Raw genomic sequence first — 26,189 nt, 5'->3', positions numbered from 1 at the left:
TAACCATCACCGAAATCAAAGAATTCGACATTGCAAAAATATACACAAAACGCGCTTACCTCACAAAACCTAACCCAACCTAACCTTACCAACACCGAAATCAAAGAAATCAATATTGCAAAAATATACACAAAACGTGCTAAGCTCATTAAACCTAACCCAACCTAACCTAACCATCACCGAAATCAAAGAATTCGAGATTGTTAGTTATTCACAAAACTCGCTTACCTCACCAAACCTAACCCAACCTAACATTACCATCACCGAAATCGAAGAATTCGACATTGCAAGAATATACACAAAACGTGCTATGCTCACCATACCTTACCCAAACTAACCCAAACAACACCGAAATCAAAGAAATCGCCATGCAAAAATATACAAAAAACGTGCTAACCTCACCAAACCTAACCCAACCTAACCTAACCATCACCGAAATTAAAGAATTCGAGATTGTAAGATTTTCACAAAACTCGCTTACCTCATCAAAATAGACCCAACCTAACCTTACCATCACCAAAGTCAAATAATTCGAGATTGTAAGTTAGACAAAAAACTCGCTAACCGCACGAAACCTAACCCAACCCAACCTAACCATGACCGAAATCAAAGAATTCGACATTGCAAAAATATACACAAAACGTGCTAACCTCACCGAACCTAAGCCAACCTAACCTAAACAACACCGAAATCAAAGAATTCAACATTGCAAAAATATACACAAAACGTGCTAAGCTCAACAAACCTAACCCAACCTAACCTAACCAACACCAAAATCAAAGAATTCGACTTTTCAAAAATATACACAAAAGATGCTAACCTCACCATACTTAACCCAACCTAACCTAACCATCACCGAAATCAATGAATTCGAGATTGTAAGATTTACACAAAACTCGCTTACTTCATCAAAATAGACCCAACCTAACCTTACCATCACCAAAATCAAATAATTCGAGATTGTAAGTTAGACACAAAACTCGCTTACCGCACGAAACCTAACCCAACCCAACCTAACCATGACCGAAATCAATAAATTCGACATTGCAAAAATTAACACAAAACGTGCTAACCTCACCGAACCTAAGCCAACCTAACCTAAACAACACCGAAATCAAAGAATTCAACATTGCAAAAATATACACAAAACGTGCTAACCTCACCAAACCTAACCAACACCAAAATCAAAGAATTCAACATTGCAAAAATATACAAAAAACGTGCTTACCTCACCAAACCTAACCCAACCTAACCTAACGATCACCGAAATCAAAGAATTCCAGATTGTTAGTTATTCACAAAACTCGCTAACCTCACCAAACGTAACCCAACCCAACCTAACCAACACCAAAATCAAAGAATTCAACATTGCAAAAATATACACAAAACGTGCTAAGCTCACCAAACCTAACCCAACCTAACCTAACCAACACCAAAATCAAAGAATTCAACATTGCAAAAATATACACAAAACGTGCTAAGCTCACCAAACCTAACCCAACCTAACCTAACGATCACCGAAATCAAAGAATTCGAGATTCTTAATTATTCACAAAACTCGCTTACCTCACCAAACCTAACCCAACCTAACATTACCATCACCGAAATCAAAGAATCACCGAAATCACCGAAATCAAGAAACCTAACCATCACCGAAATTTTAAAGAATTTCAGATTGTTAGTTATTCACAAAATTCGCTAACCTCACCAAACCTAACCCAACCTAACACAAGCAACACCGAAATTAAAGAATTCGACATTGCAAAAATATACACAAAACGCGCTTACCTCACCAAACCTAACCCAACACAACCTAACCAACACCAAAATCAAAGAATTCAACATTGCAAAAATATACACAAAACGTGCTAAGCTCACCAAACCTAACCCAACCTATCCCAAGCAACACCGAAATCAAAAAATTCGACATTGCAAAAATATACACAAAACGCGCTTACCTCACCAAACCTAACCCAACCCAACCTAACCAACACCAAAATCAAAGAATTCAACATTGCAAAAATATACACAAAACGTGCTAAGCTCACCAAACCTAACCCAACCTAACCCAAGCAACACCGAAATCAAAAAATTCAACATTGCAAAAATATACACAAAACGTGCTAACCTCACCGAACCTAAGCCAACCTAACCTTAACAACACCGAAATCAAAGAATTCAACATTGCAAAAATATACACAAAACGTGCTAACCACACCAAACCTAACCAACACCAAAATCAAAGAATTCAACATTGCAAAAATATACAAAAAACGTGCTTACCTCACCAAACCTAACCCAACCTAACCTAACGATCACCGAAATCAAAGAATTCCAGATTGTAAGTTATTCACAAAACTCGCTAACCTCACCAAACGTAACCCAACCCAACCTAACCAACACCAAAATCAAAGAATTCAACATTGCAAAAATATACACAAAACGTGCTAAGCTCACCAAACCTAACCCAACCTAACCTAACCAACACCAAAATCAAAGAATTCAACATTGCAAAAATATACACAAAACGCGCTTACCTCACCAAACCTAACCCAACCCAACCTAACCAACACCAAAATCAAAGAATTCAACATTGCAAAAATATACACAAAACGTGCTAAGCTCACCAAACCTAACCCAACCTAACCTAACGATCACCGAAATCAAAGAATTCGAGATTCTTAATTATTCACAAAACTCGCTTACCTCACCAAACCTAACCCAACCTAACATTACCATCACCGAAATCAAAGAATCACCGAAATCACCGAAATCAAGAAACCTAACCATCACCGAAATTTTAAAGAATTTCAGATTGTTAGTTATTCACAAAACTCGCTAACCTCACCAAACCTAACCCAACCTAACACAAGCAACACCGAAATTAAAGAATTCGACATTGCAAAAATATACACAAAACGCGCTTACCTCACCAAACCTAACCCAACCCAACCTAACCAACACCAAAATCAAAGAATTCAACATTGCAAAAATATACACAAAACGTGCTAAGCTCACCAAACCTAACCCAACCTATCCCAAGCAACACCGAAATCAAAAAATTCGACATTGCAAAAATATACACAAAACGCGCTTACCTCACCAAACCTAACCCAACCCAACCTAACCAACACCAAAATCAAAGAATTCAACATTGCAAAAATATACACAAAACGTGCTAAGCTCACCAAACCTAACCCAACCTAACCCAAGCAACACCGAAATCAAAAAATTCAACATTGCAAAAATATACACAAAACGTGCTAACCTCACCAAACCTAACCAACACCAAAATCAAAGAATTCAACATTGCAAAAATATACAAAAAACGTGCTTACCTCACCAAACCTAACCCAACCTAACCTAACGATCACCGAAATCAAAGAATTCAACATTGCAAAAATATACACAAAACGTGCTTAGCTCACCAAACCTAACCCAACCTAACCCAAGCAACACCGAAATCAAAAAATTCGACATTGCAAAAATATACACAAAACGTGCTAACCTCACCGAACCTAACCAACACCAAAATCAAAGAATTCAACATTGCAAAAATATACAAAAAACGTGCTTACCTCATCAAACCTAACCCAACCTAACCTAACGATCACCGAAATCAAAGAATTCCAGATTGTAAGTTATTCACAAAACTCGCTAACCTCACCAAACGTAACCCAACCTAACACAAGCAACACCGAAATTAAAGAATTCGACATTGCAAAAATATACCCAAAACGCGCTTACCTCACCAAACCTAACCCAACCTAACCTAGCCATCACCGAAATCAAAGAATTCGACATTGCAAAAATATACACAAAACGCGCTTACCTCACAAAACCTAACCCAACCTAACCTTACCAACACCGAGATCAAAGAAATCAATTTTGCAAAAATATACACAAAACGTGCTAAGCTCACCAAACCTAACCCAACCTAACCTAACCAACACCAAAATCGAAGAATTCAACATTGCAAAAATATACACAAAACGTGCTTAGCTCACCAAACCTAACCCAACCTAACCCAAGCAACACCGAAATCAAAAAATTCGACATTGCAAAAATATACACAAAACGCCCTTACCTCACCAAACCCAACCCAACCAAACCTTAACAACACCAAAATCAAAGAATTTAACATTGCAAAAATATACACAAAACGTGCTAAGCTCACCAAACCTAACCCAACCTAACCTAACCATCACCGAAATCAAAGAATTCGAGATTCTTAATTATTCACAAAACTCGCTTACCTCACCAAACCCAACCCAACCTAACATTACCATCACCGAAATCAAAGAATCACCGAAATCACCGAAATCAAAAAACCTAACCATCACCGAAATTTTAAAGAATTTCAGATTGTTAGTTATTCACAAAACTCGCTAACCTCACCAAACCAAACCCAACCTAACCTAACCATCACCGAAATCAAAGAATTCCAGATTGTTAGTTTTTCTCAAAACTCGCTTACCTCACCAAACCTAATCCAACCTAACATTACCATCACCGAAATCAAAGAATTCGACATTGCAAGAATATACACAAAACGGGCTTACCTCACCAAACCTAACCCAACCCAACCTAACCAACACCAAAATCAAAGAATTCAACATTGCAAAAATATACACAAAACGCGCTCACCTCACCAAACCCAACCCAACCAAACCTTAACAACACCAAAATCAAAGAATTCCACATTGCAAAAATATACACAAAACGTGCTAAGCTCACCAAACCTAACCCAACCTAACCTAACCATCACCGAAATCAAAGAATTTGAGATTCTAAATTATTCACAATCAATATGATTCTAAATCAAAGAAATCGCCATGCAAAAATATACAAAAAACGTGCTAACCTCACCAAACCTAACCCAACCTAACCTTACCATCACCAAAATCAAATAATTCGAGATTGTAAGTTAGACACAAAACTCGCTTACCGCACGAAACCTAACCCAACCCAACCTAACCATGACCGAAATCAATAAATTCGACATTGCAAAAATATACACAAAACGTGCTAACCTCACCGAACCTAAGCCAACCTAACCTAAACAACACCGAAATCAAAGATTTTAACATTGCAAAAATATACACAAAACGTGCTAACCTCACCAAACCTAACCAACACCAAAATCAAAGAATTCAACATTGCAAAAATATACAAAAAACGTGCTTACCTCACCAAACCTAACCCAACCTAACCTAACGATCACCGAAATCAAAGAATTCCAGATTGTAAGTTATTCACAAAACTCGCTAACCTCACCAAACGTAACCAAACCTAACACAAGCAACACCGAAATTAAAGAATTCGACATTGCAAAAATATACACAAAACGCGCTTACCTCACCAAACCTAAACCAACCTAACCTAGCCATCACCGAAATCAAAGAATTCGAGATTGTAAGTTATTCACAAAACTCGCTTACCTCACCAAACCTAACCCAACCTAACATAACCATCACCGAAATCAAAGAATTCGACATTGCAAAAATATACACAAAACGCGCTTACCTCACAAAACCTAACCCAACCTAACCTTACCAACACCGAAATCAAAGAAATCAATATTGCAAAAATATACACAAAACGTGCTAAGCTCACCAAACCTAACCCAACCTAACCTAACCATCACCGAAATCAAAGAATTCGAGATTGTAAGTTATTCACAAAACTCGCTTACCTCACCAAACCTAACCCAACCTAACATTACCATCACCGAAATCGAAGAATTAGACATTGCAAGAATATACACAAAACGTGCTATGCTCACCATACCTAACCCAAACTAACCCAAACAACACCGAAATCAAAGAAATCGCCATGCAAAAATATACAAAAAACGTGCTAACCTCACCAAACCTAACCCAACCTAACCTAACCATCACCGAAATTAAAGAATTCGAGATTGTAAGATTTTCACAAAACTCGCTTACCTCATCAAAATAGACCCAACCTAACCTTACCATCACCAAAGTCAAATAATTCGAGATTGTAAGTTAGACACAAAACTCGCTTACCGCACGAAACCTAACCCAACCCAACCTAACCATGACCGAAATCAATAAATTCGACATTGCAAAAATATACACAAAACGTGCTAACCTCACCGAACCTAAGCCAACCTAACCTAAACAACACCGAAATCAAATAATTCAACATTGCAAAAATATACACAAAACGTGCTAACCTCACCAAACCTAACCCAACCTAACCTAACCATCACCGAAATTAAAGAATTCGAGATTGTAAGATTTTCACAAAACTCGCTTACCTCATCAAAATAGACCCAACCTAACCTTACCATCACCAAAGTCAAATAATTCGAGATTGTAAGTTAGACAAAAAACTCGCTAACCGCACGAAACCTAACCCAACCCAACCTAACCATGACCGAAATCAAAGAATTCGACATTGCAAAAATATACACAAAACGTGCTAACCTCACCGAACCTAAGCCAACCTAACCTAAACAACACCGAAATCAAAGAATTCAACATTGCAAAAATATACACAAAACGTGCTAAGCTCAACAAACCTAACCCAACCTAACCTAACCAACACCAAAATCAAAGAATTCGACTTTTCAAAAATATACACAAAAGATGCTAACCTCACCATACTTAACCCAACCTAACCTAACCATCACCGAAATCAATGAATTCGAGATTTTAAAATTTACACAAAACTCGCTTACTTCATCAAAATAGACCCAACCTAACCTTACCATCACCAAAATCAAATAATTCGAGATTGTAAGTTAGACACAAAACTCGCTTACCGCACGAAACCTAACCCAACCCAACCTAACCATGACCGAAATCAATAAATTCGACATTGCAAAAATATACACAAAACGTGCTAACCTCACCGAACCTAACCAACACCAAAATCAAAGAATTCAACATTGCAAAAATATACAAAAAACGTGCTTACCTCATCAAACCTAACCCAACCTAACCTAACGATCACCGAAATCAAAGAATTCCAGATTGTAAGTTATTCACAAAACTCGCTAACCTCACCAAACGTAACCCAACCTAACACAAGCAACACCGAAATTAAAGAATTCGACATTGCAAAAATATACCCAAAACGCGCTTACCTCACCAAACCTAACCCAACCTAACCTAGCCATCACCGAAATCAAAGAATTCGAGATTGCAAGAATATACACAAAACTCGCTTACCTCACCAAACCTAACCCAACCTAACATAACCATCACCGAAATCAAAGAATTCGACATTGCAAAAATATACACAAAACGCGCTTACCTCACAAAACCTAACCCAACCTAACCTTACCAACACCGAAATCAAAGAAATCAATATTGCAAAAATATACACAAAACGTGCTAAGCTCACCAAACCTAACCCAACCTAACCTAACCAACACCGAAATCGAAGAATTCGACATTGCAAGAATATACACAAAACGTGCTATGCTCACCATACCTTACCCAAACTAACCCAAACAACACCGAAATCAAAGAAATCGCCATGCAAAAATATACAAAAAACGTGCTAACCTCACCAAACCTAACCCAACCTAACCTAACCATCACCGAAATTAAAGAATTCGAGATTGTAAGATTTTCACAAAACTCGCTTACCTCATCAAAATAGACCCAACCTAACCTTACCATCACCAAAGTCAAATAATTCGAGATTGTAAGTTAGACAAAAAACTCGCTAACCGCACGAAACCTAACCCAACCCAACCTAACCATGACCGAAATCAAAGAATTCGACATTGCAAAAATATACACAAAACGTGCTAACCTCACCGAACCTAAGCCAACCTAACCTAAACAACACCGAAATCAAAGAATTCAACATTGCAAAAATATACACAAAACGTGCTAAGCTCAACAAACCTAACCCAACCTAACCTAACCAACACCAAAATCAAAGAATTCGACTTTTCAAAAATATACACAAAAGATGCTAACCTCACCATACTTAACCCAACCTAACCTAACCATCACCGAAATCAATGAATTCGAGATTGTAAGATTTACACAAAACTCGCTTACTTCATCAAAATAGACCCAACCTAACCTTACCATCACCAAAATCAAATAATTCGAGATTGTAAGTTAGACACAAAACTCGCTTACCGCACGAAACCTAACCCAACCCAACCTAACCATGACCGAAATCAATAAATTCGACATTGCAAAAATTAACACAAAACGTGCTAACCTCACCGAACCTAAGCCAACCTAACCTAAACAACACCGAAATCAAAGAATTCAACATTGCAAAAATATACACAAAACGTGCTAACCTCACCAAACCTAACCAACACCAAAATCAAAGAATTCAACATTGCAAAAATATACAAAAAACGTGCTTACCTCACCAAACCTAACCCAACCTAACCTAACGATCACCGAAATCAAAGAATTCCAGATTGTTAGTTATTCACAAAACTCGCTAACCTCACCAAACGTAACCCAACCCAACCTAACCAACACCAAAATCAAAGAATTCAACATTGCAAAAATATACACAAAACGTGCTAAGCTCACCAAACCTAACCCAACCTAACCTAACCAACACCAAAATCAAAGAATTCAACATTGCAAAAATATACACAAAACGTGCTAAGCTCACCAAACCTAACCCAACCTAACCTAACGATCACCGAAATCAAAGAATTCGAGATTCTTAATTATTCACAAAACTCGCTTACCTCACCAAACCTAACCCAACCTAACATTACCATCACCGAAATCAAAGAATCACCGAAATCACCGAAATCAAGAAACCTAACCATCACCGAAATTTTAAAGAATTTCAGATTGTTAGTTATTCACAAAATTCGCTAACCTCACCAAACCTAACCCAACCTAACACAAGCAACACCGAAATTAAAGAATTCGACATTGCAAAAATATACACAAAACGCGCTTACCTCACCAAACCTAACCCAACACAACCTAACCAACACCAAAATCAAAGAATTCAACATTGCAAAAATATACACAAAACGTGCTAAGCTCACCAAACCTAACCCAACCTATCCCAAGCAACACCGAAATCAAAAAATTCGACATTGCAAAAATATACACAAAACGCGCTTACCTCACCAAACCTAACCCAACCCAACCTAACCAACACCAAAATCAAAGAATTCAACATTGCAAAAATATACACATAACGTGCTAAGCTCACCAAACCTAACCCAACCTAACCCAAGCAACACCGAAATCAAAAAATTCAACATTGCAAAAATATACACAAAACGTGCTAACCTCACCGAACCTAAGCCAACCTAACCTTAACAACACCGAAATCAAAGAATTCAACATTGCAAAAATATACACAAAACGTGCTAACCACACCAAACCTAACCAACACCAAAATCAAAGAATTCAACATTGCAAAAATATACAAAAAACGTGCTTACCTCACCAAACCTAACCCAACCTAACCTAACGATCACCGAAATCAAAGAATTCCAGATTGTAAGTTATTCACAAAACTCGCTAACCTCACCAAACGTAACCCAACCCAACCTAACCAACACCAAAATCAAAGAATTCAACATTGCAAAAATATACACAAAACGTGCTAAGCTCACCAAACCTAACCCAACCTAACCTAACCAACACCAAAATCAAAGAATTCAACATTGCAAAAATATACACAAAACGCGCTTACCTCACCAAACCTAACCCAACCCAACCTAACCAACACCAAAATCAAAGAATTCAACATTGCAAAAATATACACAAAACGTGCTAAGCTCACCAAACCTAACCCAACCTAACCTAACGATCACCGAAATCAAAGAATTCGAGATTCTTAATTATTCACAAAACTCGCTTACCTCACCAAACCTAACCCAACCTAACATTACCATCACCGAAATCAAAGAATCACCGAAATCACCGAAATCAAGAAACCTAACCATCACCGAAATTTTAAAGAATTTCAGATTGTTAGTTATTCACAAAACTCGCTAACCTCACCAAACCTAACCCAACCTAACACAAGCAACACCGAAATTAAAGAATTCGACATTGCAAAAATATACACAAAACGCGCTTACCTCACCAAACCTAACCCAACCCAACCTAACCAACACCAAAATCAAAGAATTCAACATTGCAAAAATATACACAAAACGTGCTAAGCTCACCAAACCTAACCCAACCTATCCCAAGCAACACCGAAATCAAAAAATTCGACATTGCAAAAATATACACAAAACGCGCTTACCTCACCAAACCTAACCCAACCCAACCTAACCAACACCAAAATCAAAGAATTCAACATTGCAAAAATATACACAAAACGTGCTAAGCTCACCAAACCTAACCCAACCTAACCCAAGCAACACCGAAATCAAAAAATTCAACATTGCAAAAATATACACAAAACGTGCTAACCTCACCAAACCTAACCAACACCAAAATCAAAGAATTCAACATTGCAAAAATATACAAAAAACGTGCTTACCTCACCAAACCTAACCCAACCTAACCTAACGATCACCGAAATCAAAGAATTCAACATTGCAAAAATATACACAAAACGTGCTTAGCTCACCAAACCTAACCCAACCTAACCCAAGCAACACCGAAATCAAAAAATTCGACATTGCAAAAATATACACAAAACGTGCTAACCTCACCGAACCTAACCAACACCAAAATCAAAGAATTCAACATTGCAAAAATATACAAAAAACGTGCTTACCTCATCAAACCTAACCCAACCTAACCTAACGATCACCGAAATCAAAGAATTCCAGATTGTAAGTTATTCACAAAACTCGCTAACCTCACCAAACGTAACCCAACCTAACACAAGCAACACCGAAATTAAAGAATTCGACATTGCAAAAATATACCCAAAACGCGCTTACCTCACCAAACCTAACCCAACCTAACCTAGCCATCACCGAAATCAAAGAATTCGACATTGCAAAAATATACACAAAACGCGCTTACCTCACAAAACCTAACCCAACCTAACCTTACCAACACCGAGATCAAAGAAATCAATTTTGCAAAAATATACACAAAACGTGCTAAGCTCACCAAACCTAACCCAACCTAACCTAACCAACACCAAAATCGAAGAATTCAACATTGCAAAAATATACACAAAACGTGCTTAGCTCACCAAACCTAACCCAACCTAACCCAAGCAACACCGAAATCAAAAAATTCGACATTGCAAAAATATACACAAAACGCCCTTACCTCACCAAACCCAACCCAACCAAACCTTAACAACACCAAAATCAAAGAATTTAACATTGCAAAAATATACACAAAACGTGCTAAGCTCACCAAACCTAACCCAACCTAACCTAACCATCACCGAAATCAAAGAATTCGAGATTCTTAATTATTCACAAAACTCGCTTACCTCACCAAACCCAACCCAACCTAACATTACCATCACCGAAATCAAAGAATCACCGAAATCACCGAAATCAAAAAACCTAACCATCACCGAAATTTTAAAGAATTTCAGATTGTTAGTTATTCACAAAACTCGCTAACCTCACCAAACCAAACCCAACCTAACCTAACCATCACCGAAATCAAAGAATTCCAGATTGTTAGTTTTTCTCAAAACTCGCTTACCTCACCAAACCTAATCCAACCTTACATTACCATCACCGAAATCAAAGAATTCGACATTGCAAGAATATACACAAAACGGGCTTACCTCACCAAACCTAACCCAACCCAACCTAACCAACACCAAAATCAAAGAATTCAACATTGCAAAAATATACACAAAACGCGCTCACCTCACCAAACCCAACCCAACCAAACCTTAACAACACCAAAATCAAAGAATTCCACATTGCAAAAATATACACAAAACGTGCTAAGCTCACCAAACCTAACCCAACCTAACCTAACCATCACCGAAATCAAAGAATTTGAGATTCTAAATTATTCACAATCAATATGATTCTAAATCAAAGAAATCGCCATGCAAAAATATACAAAAAACGTGCTAACCTCACCAAACCTAACCCAACCTAACCTTACCATCACCAAAATCAAATAATTCGAGATTGTAAGTTAGACACAAAACTCGCTTACCGCACGAAACCTAACCCAACCCAACCTAACCATGACCGAAATCAATAAATTCGACATTGCAAAAATATACACAAAACGTGCTAACCTCACCGAACCTAAGCCAACCTAACCTAAACAACACCGAAATCAAAGATTTTAACATTGCAAAAATATACACAAAACGTGCTAACCTCACCAAACCTAACCAACACCAAAATCAAAGAATTCAACATTGCAAAAATATACAAAAAACGTGCTTACCTCACCAAACCTAACCCAACCTAACCTAACGATCACCGAAATCAAAGAATTCCAGATTGTAAGTTATTCACAAAACTCGCTAACCTCACCAAACGTAACCAAACCTAACACAAGCAACACCGAAATTAAAGAATTCGACATTGCAAAAATATACACAAAACGCGCTTACCTCACCAAACCTAAACCAACCTAACCTAGCCATCACCGAAATCAAAGAATTCGAGATTGTAAGTTATTCACAAAACTCGCTTACCTCACCAAACCTAACCCAACCTAACATAACCATCACCGAAATCAAAGAATTCGACATTGCAAAAATATACACAAAACGCGCTTACCTCACAAAACCTAACCCAACCTAACCTTACCAACACCGAAATCAAAGAAATCAATATTGCAAAAATATACACAAAACGTGCTAAGCTCACCAAACCTAACCCAACCTAACCTAACCATCACCGAAATCAAAGAATTCGAGATTGTAAGTTATTCACAAAACTCGCTTACCTCACCAAACCTAACCCAACCTAACATTACCATCACCGAAATCGAAGAATTAGACATTGCAAGAATATACACAAAACGTGCTATGCTCACCATACCTAACCCAAACTAACCCAAACAACACCGAAATCAAAGAAATCGCCATGCAAAAATATACAAAAAACGTGCTAACCTCACCAAACCTAACCCAACCTAACCTAACCATCACCGAAATTAAAGAATTCGAGATTGTAAGATTTTCACAAAACTCGCTTACCTCATCAAAATAGACCCAACCTAACCTTACCATCACCAAAGTCAAATAATTCGAGATTGTAAGTTAGACACAAAACTCGCTTACCGCACGAAACCTAACCCAACCCAACCTAACCATGACCGAAATCAATAAATTCGACATTGCAAAAATATACACAAAACGTGCTAACCTCACCGAACCTAAGCCAACCTAACCTAAACAACACCGAAATCAAATAATTCAACATTGCAAAAATATACACAAAACGTGCTAACCTCACCAAACCTAACCCAACCTAACCTAACCATCACCGAAATTAAAGAATTCGAGATTGTAAGATTTTCACAAAACTCGCTTACCTCATCAAAATAGACCCAACCTAACCTTACCATCACCAAAGTCAAATAATTCGAGATTGTAAGTTAGACAAAAAACTCGCTAACCGCACGAAACCTAACCCAACCCAACCTAACCATGACCGAAATCAAAGAATTCGACATTGCAAAAATATACACAAAACGTGCTAACCTCACCGAACCTAAGCCAACCTAACCTAAACAACACCGAAATCAAAGAATTCAACATTGCAAAAATATACACAAAACGTGCTAAGCTCAACAAACCTAACCCAACCTAACCTAACCAACACCAAAATCAAAGAATTCGACTTTTCAAAAATATACACAAAAGATGCTAACCTCACCATACTTAACCCAACCTAACCTAACCATCACCGAAATCAATGAATTCGAGATTTTAAAATTTACACAAAACTCGCTTACTTCATCAAAATAGACCCAACCTAACCTTACCATCACCAAAATCAAATAATTCGAGATTGTAAGTTAGACACAAAACTCGCTTACCGCACGAAACCTAACCCAACCCAACCTAACCATGACCGAAATCAATAAATTCGACATTGCAAAAATATACACAAAACGTGCTAACCTCACCGAACCTAACCAACACCAAAATCAAAGAATTCAACATTGCAAAAATATACAAAAAACGTGCTTACCTCATCAAACCTAACCCAACCTAACCTAACGATCACCGAAATCAAAGAATTCCAGATTGTAAGTTATTCACAAAACTCGCTAACCTCACCAAACGTAACCCAACCTAACACAAGCAACACCGAAATTAAAGAATTCGACATTGCAAAAATATACCCAAAACGCGCTTACCTCACCAAACCTAACCCAACCTAACCTAGCCATCACCGAAATCAAAGAATTCGAGATTGCAAGAATATACACAAAACTCGCTTACCTCACCAAACCTAACCCAACCTAACATAACCATCACCGAAATCAAAGAATTCGACATTGCAAAAATATACACAAAACGCGCTTACCTCACAAAACCTAACCCAACCTAACCTTACCAACACCGAAATCAAAGAAATCAATATTGCAAAAATATACACAAAACGTGCTAAGCTCACCAAACCTAACCCAACCTAACCTAACCAACACCAAAATCGAAGAATTCAACATTGCAAAAATATACACAAAACATGCTTAGCTCACCAAACCTAACCCAACCTAACCCAAGCAACACCGAAATCAAAAAATTCGACATTGCAAAAATATACACAAAACGCCCTTACCTCACCAAACCCAACCCAACCAAACCTTAACAACACCAAAATCAAAGAATTTAACATTGCAAAAATATACACAAAACGTGCTAAGCTCACCAAACCTAACCCAACCTAACCTAACCATCACCGAAATCAAAGAATTCGAGATTCTTAATTATTCACAAAACTCGCTTACCTCACCAAACCTAACCCAACCTAACATTACCATCACCGAAATCAAAGAATTCGACATTGCAAAGAATATACACAAAACGTGCTTACCTCACCAAACCTAACCCAACCCAACCTAACCAACACCAAAATCAAAGAATTCAACATTGCAAAAATATACACAAAACGTGCTAAGCTCACCAAACCTAACCCAACCTTACCTTACCAACACCAAAATCAAAGAATTCAACATCGCAAAAATATACACAAAACGCGCTTACCTCACCAAACCTAAACCAACCTAACCTAGCCATCACCGAAATCAAAGAATTCGAGATTGTAAGTTATTCACAAAACTCGCTTATCTCACCAAACCTAACCCAACCTAACATAACCATCACCGAAATCAAAGAATTCGACATTGCAAAAATATACACAAAACGCGCTTACCTCACAAAACCTAACCCAACCTAACCTTACCAACACCGAAATCAAAGAATTCAACATTGCAAAAATATACACAAAACGTGCTAAGCTCAACAAACCTAACCCAACCTAACCTAACCAACACCAAAATCAAAGAATTCGACTTTTCAAAAATATACACAAAAGATGCTAACCTCACCATACTTAACCCAACCTAACCTAACCATCACCGAAATCAATGAATTCGAGATTGTAAAATTTACACAAAACTCGCTTACTTCATCAAAATAGACCCAACCTAACCTTACCATCACCAAAATCAAATAATTCGAGATTGTAAGTTAGACACAAAACTCGCTTACCGCACGAAACCTAACCCAACCCAACCTAACCATGACCGAAATCAATAAATTCGACATTGCAAAAATATACACAAAACGTGCTAACCTCACCGAACCTAACCAACACCAAAATCAAAGAATTCAACATTGCAAAAATATACAAAAAACGTGCTTACCTCATCAAACCTAACCCAACCTAACCTAACGATCACCGAAATCAAAGAATTCCAGATTGTAAGTTATTCACAAAACTCGCTAACCTCACCAAACGTAACCCAACCTAACACAAGCAACACCAAAATCAAAGAATTCAACATCGCAAAAATATACACAAAACGCGCTTACCTCACCAAACCTAAACCAACCTAACCTAGCCATCACCGAAATCAAAGAATTCGAGATTGTAAGTTATTCACAAAACTCGCTTATCTCACCAAACCTAACCCAACCTAACCTAACCAACACCAAAATCGAAGAATTCAACATTGCAAAAATATACACAAAACGTGCTTAGCTCACCAAACCTAACCCAACCTAACCCAAGCAACACCGAAATCAAAAAATTCGACATTGCAAAAATATACACAAAACGCCCTTACCTCACCAAACCCAACCCAACCAAACCTTAACAACACCAAAATCAAAGAATTTAACATTGCAAAAATATACACAAAACGTGCTAAGCTCACCAAACCTAACCCAACCTAACCTAACCATCACCGAAATCAAAGAATTCGAGATTCTTAATTATTCACAAAACTCGCTTACCTCACCAAACCTAACCCAACCTAACATTACCATCACCGAAATCAAAGAATTCGACATTGCAAAGAATATACACAAAACGTGCTTACCTCACCAAACCTAACCCAACCCAACCTAACCAACACCAAAATCAAAGAATTCAACATTGCAAAAATATACACAAAACGTGCTAAGCTCACCAAACCTAACCCAACCTTACCTTACCAACACCAAAATCAAAGAATTCAACATCGCAAAAATATACACAAAACGCGCTTACCTCACCAAACCTAAACCAACCTAACCTAGCCATCACCGAAATCAAAGAATTCGAGATTGTAAGTTATTCACAAAACTCGCTTACCTCACCAAACCTAACCCAACCTAACATAACCATCACCGAAATCAAAGAATTCGACATTGCAAAAATATACACAAAACGCGCTTACCTCACAAAACCTAACCCAACCTAACCTTACCAACACCGAAATCAAAGAAATCAATATTGCAAAAATATACACAAAACGTGCTAAGCTCACCAAACCTAACCCAACCTAACCTAACCATCACCGAAATCAAAGAATTCGAGATTGTAAGTTATTCACAAAACTCGCTTACCTCACCAAACCTAACCCAACCTAACATTACCATCACCGAAATCGAAGAATTCGACATTGCAAGAATATACACAAAACGTGCTATGCTCACCATACCTAACCCAAACTAACCCAAACAACACCGAAATCAAAGAAATCGCCATGCAAAAATATACAAAAAACGTGCTAACCTCACCAAACCTAACCCAACCTAACCTAACCATCACCGAAATTAAAGAATTCGAGATTGTAAGATTTTCACAAAACTCGCTTACCTCATCAAAATAGACCCAACCTAACCTTACCATCACCAAAGTCAAATAATTCGAGATTGTAAGTTAGACACAAAACTCGCTTACCGCACGAAACCTAACCCAACCCAACCTAACCATGACCGAAATCAATAAATTCGACATTGCAAAAATATACACAAAACGTGCTAACCTCACCGAACCTAAGCCAACCTAACCTAAACAACACCGAAATCAAAGAATTCAACATTGCAAAAATATACACAAAACGTGCTAACCTCACCAAACCTAACCAACACCAAAATCAAAGAATTCAACATTGCAAAAATATACAAAAAACGTGCTTACCTCATCAAACCTAACCCAACCTAACCTAACGATCACCGAAATCAAAGAATTCCAGATTGTAAGTTATTCACAAAACTCGCTAACCTCACCAAACGTTACCCAACCTAACACAAGCAACACCGAAATTAAAGAATTCGACATTGCAAAAATATACCCAAAACGCGCTTACCTCACCAAACCTAACCCAACCTAACCTAGCCATCACCGAAATCAAAGAGTTCGAGATTGTAAGTTATTCACAAAACTCGCTTACCTCACCAAACCTAACCCAACCTAACATAACCATCACCGAAATCAAAGAATTCGACATTGCAAGAATATACACAAAACGTGCTATGCTCACCATACCTAACCCAAACTAACCCAAACAACACCGAAATCAAAGAAATCGCCATGCAAAAATATACAAAAAACGTGCTAACCTCACCAAACCTAACCCAACCTAACCTAACCATCACCGAAATTAAAGAATTCGAGATTGTAAGATTTTCACAAAACTCGCTTACCTCATCAAAATAGACCCAACCTAACCTTACCATCACCAAAGTCAAATAATTCGAGATTGTAAGTTAGACACAAAACTCGCTTACCGCACGAAACCTAACCCAACCCAACCTAACCATGACCGAAATCAATAAATTCGACATTGCAAAAATATACACAAAACGTGCTAACCTCACCGAACCTAAGCCAACCTAACCTAAACAACACCGAAATCAAAGAATTCAACATTGCAAAAATATACACAAAACGTGCTAACCTCACCAAACCTAACCAACACCAAAATCAAAGAATTCAACATTGCAAAAATATACAAAAAACGTGCTTACCTCATCAAACCTAACCCAACCTAACCTAACGATCACCGAAATCAAAGAATTCCAGATTGTAAGTTATTCACAAAACTCGCTAACCTCACCAAACGTAACCCAACCTAACACAAGCAACACCGAAATTAAAGAATTCGACATTGCAAAAATATACCCAAAACGCGCTTACCTCACCAAACCTAACCCAACCTAACCTAGCCATCACCGAAATCAAAGAATTCGAGATTGTAAGTTATTCACAAAACTCGCTTACCTCACCAAACCTAACCCAACCTAACATAACCATCACCGAAATCAAAGAATTCGACATTGCAAAAATATACACAAAACGCGCTTACCTCACAAAACCTAACCCAACCTAACCTTACCAACACCGAAATCAAAGAAATCAATATTGCAAAAATATACACAAAACGTGCTAAGCTCACCAAACCTAACCCAACCTAACCTAACCATCACCGAAATCAAAGAATTCGAGATTGTAAGTTATTCACAAAACTCGCTTACTTCATCAAAATAGACCCAACCTAACCTTACCATCACCAAAATCAAATAATTCGAGATTGTAAGTTAGACACTAAACTCGCTTACCGCACGAAACCTAACCCAACCCAACCTAACCATGACCGAAATCAAAGAATTCGACATTGCAAAAATATACACAAAACGTGCTAACCTCACCGAACCTAAGCCAACCTAACCTAAACAACACCGAAATCAAAGAATTCAACATTGCAAAAAAATACACAAAACGTGCTAACCTCACTAAACCTAACCCAACCTAACCTAACACAAGCAACACCGAAATTAAAAAATTCGACATTGCAAAAATATACACAAAACGCCCTTACATCACCAAACCCAACCCAACCAAACCTTAACAACACCAAAATCAAAGAATTCGACATTGCAAGAATATACACAAAACGTGCTTACCTCACCAAACCTAACCCAACCCAACCTTACCAACACCAAAATCAAAGAATTCAACATTGCAAAAATATACACAAAACGTGCTAAGCTCACCAAACCTAACCCAACCTAACCTAACCAACACCAAAATCAAAGAATTCAACATTGCAAAAATATACACAAAACGTGCTTACCTCACCAAACCTAACCCATCCTAACCTAACCATCACCGAAATCAAATAATTCGAGATTGTTAGTTATTCACAAAACTCGCTAACCTCACCATACCTAACCCATCCTAACCTAACCAACACCGAAATCAAAGAATTCGAAATTGCAAAAGTATACACAAAACGTGCTAATTTCACCAAACCTAACCCAACCCAGAGGTTGTGATCGAGAAATCTCGTCTCGAGATTTCTCGAGAACTCTCGAGAAATTTTGATTCTCGTTTCTCGAGAATATTTTATTGTAAAATTTCGAAATTCTCATTTTTCGAGATTATTTTATTACGAAAATTCGAGATTCTCTTTTCTCGAGAAATCGTTTTTTAGAATCTCGAAAATATCGAGAATATTCTTAATTTATCACTACATGTATTAACTCAATAAACTGACTGATTTGTATACTTGTTTACTTCTAAATAATTTTATGAAGTATTGTAATATGTATAGATGGTCAGTATTTTATTATTTTTCCGGTAAGTTATTATTCGGTCATCATATAAGTACACATACATATGTTACAACGAAATCGCACCATTTTTATGTTGCATATATGTATGTGCATGTAGGTACCATTTATTCACTAGTCCGGAAGTATTCGGTTATGATATCACTAAAACGCTATAGAAAATATATTTTCACTGACAATATGACCCCACTTAACACACATTAAACAAAGATTTTTGATTTATTATTTATTTATTCGAGTATTTGTTCCTTAAATATTAATCAATTTATATTCAGTATTTTAATATGCATAGATGGTCAGTATTTTTATTATTTGTCCGGTCACAAAAACACGGGCAAAGGCGGGTAGCAACACTGGGAATTTCATAAAATTATTTTTTACATATTGTTATTTTTCCTATTTCAAACTACTTTTGTATATTTTTATTTTCTTTTCATGCCTTCTTTTATAATATTTTTTTAATATAATTTTACTTTTTTTTCTATTCAATTTTCTATTGTATCTCTCTATATCTTTTTTTCGTCATGTCTTTAATAAAGTTGTAAGCCCCTGATTTAACATACATACATATGTAGTGTTTGTTTCGTTTTGATTTTTGTATGTTGTCAAGTTTATATGCTAAAAAAATCAATTCACTATATTAAAAAAAAAATTCTACTTTCTCGAGAAACAAAAAAAGAAAATCTCGAATTCTCGAGATTTAAATATTTCGAGAAAATAAGATTCTCAAATCTCGAGATTCAAATATTCCGAGAAAAGGAGATTCTCGAATCTCGAGAATCAAAAAAAGTCGAGAAATCACAACCTCTAGGTGGAAACAACATTTTCATTTTTATTTTCAACTTTTTATTATTTTTCGATTCAAAGGCGCTGATTCGATTTATTTTTCGATTCAAAGTATTCGAAGTCCCCTTGGGCGAAGCCCTACCCAATTTCTCTTCGGATTCTGTTATACATATAATTTCGTAAGAGTATTGTATATGTTTGTTTGTTCGTGAGAGTCAATTTATTAAAAAAAACAAATGAGTATTCAAATAAATTTATATAAAATAAAACTATTCAAATAAATTTATATAAAATAAAACTATTCAAATAAATTTATATAAAATAAAACTATTCAAATAAATTTAATAAAATGTTAACTATTAGATAAGTAATGTTTAAGCGGTTTTTTTTACAAATACCGAGCGATGCCGGGTTAAACCATAAGTCAATGTATGAACACCAATGTTAGATTATTTTACACCAGTGAACAGACACGGAAAACAAACTATCGTCATGAAAACAACATCTGAATTGTGTAATAATAAATAATATTATAATTATAATACAATTTAGATATTGTGTATATAATTTCATACGTGTATAACAAGAGACTTTAATAATCACATCGGTTTATCATATTTTAATCGCATTTAGTGTCAAAAGTTAAAAAAAAATTTACAACATTTATTTAATGCAGTGGTTTCCAAACTTATTGCTACATGTACATTTCAGATGAAATCTCATTTTAAAGCGATGGTCAAGAAAATCAGTTCCAGTAAAAGCAATAACTTAAAATTGGCAAATAAATTATATGTAAGAGAGCCGATCATCCGTTCCTTTTTCATGCTCTTGAATGGTTATAATATTATTTTTTGTGGATGATATACCGGAAAATAAATTTCATACAAAACTTTTTCGGTGTTATGTTATAATACAAATATCATTTATTGTGTATTAAATTAATATAAATATATACATATATATATATATATATATATATATATATATATATATATATATATATATATATATATATATATATATATATACATATATATATATATATATATATATATATAAACGAACAAAAAGGACTTCATACAAAGAAAAAAGTTGGAAGGGAGAATTTTTTAAACACCAACGGTAAGTGATAAATGTTTATTAAGTATGAGAAGCACTGATATACAAAGTGTCTATGTATAACATTGTTTGATTGTTTTACGTCATTTGTAGGTGATTGTTTTACATCAGGCGGTAAACCAGTATATATCATCATGAAAAAAATATCTCAACTCTGTAATGGTAAATTATTATATCAATAAAGGCAGAAGATCCTCCCAGATTTTAGATATCCCCACAGAAAATTATGTATAACTAGGAGCATTTTCAAGTACTACTTTAAGATTATATTACTTTGAATAGTATTTACTGTAGCTCTTAAATTGTGGAAGGTTTTTCTTCAACAACCCGAATAACATAATATAATTATAATTATACACTAACACACTATTTTTTTCAGCTTACATATATATATTTTTCTTTATGGTTGTGTCTGTTGTATCAACACCAACCAAAAATATACAAACAACCAACACAATAAATCGATTTTCATTGGAATTCTATAAGGTATTTATTTGCTTTTATAAAATAAATAAACACAACTTATGCCATACTTTTATTTTATTAAATTTTTATTTCTATGTAGGAGGCTGCAAATAAAAATGCTGGAAAGAACTTAATAATGTCGCCACTTTCAGCTGAAGTACTCCTTGGACTTCTGTCCACAAGTGCCCGTGGTGACACCCAAAAGGAAATAAGCGATTCTCTTCATTTTCCGGATCCAGAAATAGTTAACGAAATTTTACAAATAACAACAAATAATTTTCTGGTTAAATGATTGTTAATATTTGTTCTTCCTTTTCAGATAAAATCTACTTTCCAATCTATAATGGGAAAGCTAAGCAATATTCAAGGAGTAGTTTTAAACATTGCTAATAAAGTATATGTGAAAGACGGCGAAGCTTTCAAACTAGCTCCGGTGTTTAAATCCATTGCTATAGATCAATTTTCTTCTGATGTTGAAAATATCGATTTCTCAAAAGCCACTCGAGCGGCTAATACAATCAATGAATGGGTAAATTTTGCATTATTTAAAGCCCAACGAATGGAGACATATTTTTTAGTTGTTGTGTTTTAGTATAATATATTATTATTAATTTTTGAAAGGTTGAGAGTAAGACTAATAATAAAATTAAGGATTTTGTATCATCAGAAACATTGGATCCAAACACTCGCGTTATTCTAATTAACGCAATTTATTTCCAGGTATTAAAAAGCAAGTGAATATTTAGAGGTTATGTATATTTTATTTATTTTTAAAATCATTTTTCTTAATGAGGAACTTTGGAATTCTTGTTTTAATAATGTTGACTGTTTTTTTTTTTAATTTGTTGGCTAAATTGTATCTTCTGTACGATGATTATATTTTGATTACTTGCAGGGTAATTGGAAAAAACCATTTAATAAACGCTTGGTACATAAAAGGAATTTTAAGAAAAATAAAATTAGCACTGTTGACGTTGACATGATGTATCAAACCGACGATTTCCCGTACGCCAATCTACCAGAATGGGACTCTGAAGTAATTACTATTGTGTAAATTCGATTTAAAAAATAAATATGTATATTCATATGTACATGAGTGTATGGATGCAAATGTGCATATTGTATCATAATTATATTAATTTCCCGTTTTCTGATACTACGTAGATTTTGTCGTTGCCTTATAAAAATAACGACACATATTTAGTCATAATTTTACCCAAAAAAGTTGATGGACTCGCAGCCTTAGAAGAAAAAATTTATGGTGCCAACATGGTCGATGTTTTAAATAAAATGAGGGAAAGCGAAGTCCATGTTGCCATTCCAAAATTCAAGATTGTATCGACCATTGATCTGAAACACGTTTTACCAGAAGTGTGTGCCGTAATCAATTGATTTCTTTATTTATTATTATTTGTATGTAATTCAGTTTTTTTTTTATTTTAGCTTGGAATAAAATTGATTTTCAACGAACAAAAGGCAGATTTACACAATTTATTGAAAAGCCACCACCAAGTTTTCGTTTCAGATGCTAACCAAAAGGCTTTCATTGAAGTGAATGAGCATGGAACTGAAGCTGGCGTTGTTACAGGTATATTCAATAAAAAAATAGAATTTTCAACAAAAAATTGATGCTTACAACCAAAATCATATTTTTATTTCAGAATTAAGAGTTCAACTTCAGTCACTTCGAAGTGATGAAGTATTCTTCACTGCTGATCATCCTTTCTTCTACATGTTGATGAACAAAGAAGATATAATTTTCTGTGGAAAATATATTGGAGCTTAAATTATATTATTGAAGTGTATTTAATCTATATTTTTTAGTTGAAACGTATATAATGAAATACTATTATATATATATAACTTATTCATTTTAGTTTGGTCTAATAAATATTTACATACATACATACATATATTATACAAAATGAGACTTTTAATTTGTAGTAAAATTATTTAATAATAACTTATAATAAATGTAATATATAAATAATAATATACCTATATCGATCTGGAGAAAAGATAAAAGTAGGAGTCTTACCAAAACTAATGATTTTGTATATCCAACATATAAAACCACTCTATTGCAGGTATTAAAAACAAATTATTTAATTGAAATAATAAGCAGTTTCTTTTGGTCACACACATATTTATGTATGTACACATGATGGCTTAGTGCACAGATATTGTATGTCCATTTTTGATTTTGTATGAAATTTTAAGTACATATGTAGATGCTGAGATAATTGAGGTTTTCCTTTCAAGTTAATTTATGTAAACCACAAAAATTAACTTGAAAGGAAAAACCTTAATTATTCCAGCATCTACAAACTTAAAATTCTATTCATAAGTTTAATACAAATCCAAAAATTAACATACAAAATCTGTGCGCGAAACCATCGATATATAGATATTAATAATCTGAAGCTGCATTTAAGATAAACAAGTTCCCCATCAATGTTACAGGGTTTATGTTTTTTAATAATTTTGGATTAACCAAGTTGTTTCTACTGGCCAACCACTACATGGAAATGAGATATTCAAATATAAATAATTTCAAATTAGTTCTGAATGAACTTATATTGTCTTCGTGTTATATAATTTGTTTCCAAATTTTAATTGGGGCTGGAATTATAATTTATACGAACATTGTATTGAAATAAGATTTGAGTAACAAAATTTATTTATCAATTTTGATCATTTGATGCTTTGTGTCAAAAGTCAAAATAATATATTTTTGTAGAAAATATCTACTGCAGTGTTTTACAAAATGGGGAATCTTCAATCTTCTATAGTCGTCAAATTGGAAATATAATAAATCAATTAAATAAAAATAAAAAAATCAAATTATTTAAAAAAAAATCAAATTATTCAAAATTACTTATTATTGAAAATTATGTGAGGAATTAAAAGGTAAATAAACATGAATACAAATTTACAAAATGTAACGTGTCCCAATTATATTGCCAAATTTTTTATTCAATTTATAATATACATATGTAATGTACATGTACATATAGGTATATAAAATCCAGCAAATCAATCTTTTTAAGATCTAGTCTTACTTCGTCACCAAATAATAAATTAATTCTATTCAAATTCATACAAATATGAGAATCACCAATTAGCAATAAAGTCAATGTACATATGCACACCAATGTTTTTTTACACCAGTTGTGTACATACACGGAAAACAAACTATCATCATTGAAACTAAGATCTGAGTAACAAAAATTGTTTCTCAATTTTAAACACTTGATTGTCAGTGTCAAAAGTCAAAATAATATGTTTTGGTAGACAATATTTAGTGCAGTGTTTTACAAAATGAGGAAGCTGCAGTCTTCTATACCTAGTCGTCAATTTGGAAATATAATAAATCAATTAAATAAAAAAAACTCCAATTATTTTTAACAAATCTTCATTAAAAGATAAATAAACACAAGATGTAACGTGTTCCAGTTAATTAATTAATGTATGTACATACGTTCGTGTACATAAAATCCAAAGCTTTTTAAGATATCGTCTTACTTTGTCACCAAGAAATAATTTAATCATATGATCATAGTTATATTAATACATTTTTCATTGATATAATGAGAGGTTTTATAACATTTCGAAAGTATCATAAAATGTTACTTATTTTACTGTAAAAAATTTATACTTATAATACAATTTATGTATTAAATAAGGTTTGTAACATACATATGTACATACATCCATATTAAGGTAATTTTTACATGTGTATATATTTATATATTAAGGTAATTTATGCATACTTATAATTTAGGTTTATAAGGTAATTTGTAAACATCAACATAAGTCAATATTTATATAATTCAAATTTTGATATT

General features: G+C 34.8%; 1 protein-coding gene across 1 annotated transcript; it reads left to right on the top strand.

The window, feature by feature from the left end:
- The first annotated feature begins 21,943 nt into the window (after positions 1–21,943).
- On the top strand, positions 21,944–24,262 carry LOC143913670 (antichymotrypsin-2-like). The gene is made up of 9 exons (XM_077433628.1): positions 21,944–22,038; positions 22,256–22,362; positions 22,442–22,585; positions 22,661–22,870; positions 22,963–23,061; positions 23,237–23,377; positions 23,506–23,712; positions 23,785–23,929; positions 24,003–24,262. Exons 1-9 carry the CDS (start codon positions 22,011–22,013, stop codon positions 24,125–24,127), a joined length of 1,206 nt encoding a protein of 401 aa, XP_077289754.1. The 5' UTR covers positions 21,944–22,010; the 3' UTR covers positions 24,128–24,262.
- The last annotated feature ends 1,927 nt before the right edge of the window (positions 24,263–26,189 follow it).

The sequence above is a fragment of the Arctopsyche grandis genome, chromosome 6 (assembly GCF_051622035.1).
Source record: "Arctopsyche grandis isolate Sample6627 chromosome 6, ASM5162203v2, whole genome shotgun sequence".
Taxonomy (NCBI): Eukaryota; Metazoa; Arthropoda; class Insecta; order Trichoptera; family Hydropsychidae; genus Arctopsyche; species Arctopsyche grandis.
The sequence above is the reverse complement of the archived record's forward strand: the minus strand, read 5'-3'. Positions and strand labels throughout refer to the sequence as shown.

Bases quoted from the DNA above. Each gene is read 5' to 3' on its own strand.
- LOC143913670 (XM_077433628.1), top strand. From the start codon at position 22,011: ATGAAAAAAATATCTCAACTCTGTAATG. The intron at 22,871-22,962 runs GTAAATTTTGCA...AATTTTTGAAAG, and splicing joins CTAATACAATCAATGAATGG to GTTGAGAGTAAGACTAATAA. The intron at 23,062-23,236 runs GTATTAAAAAGC...GATTACTTGCAG, and splicing joins TTAACGCAATTTATTTCCAG to GGTAATTGGAAAAAACCATT.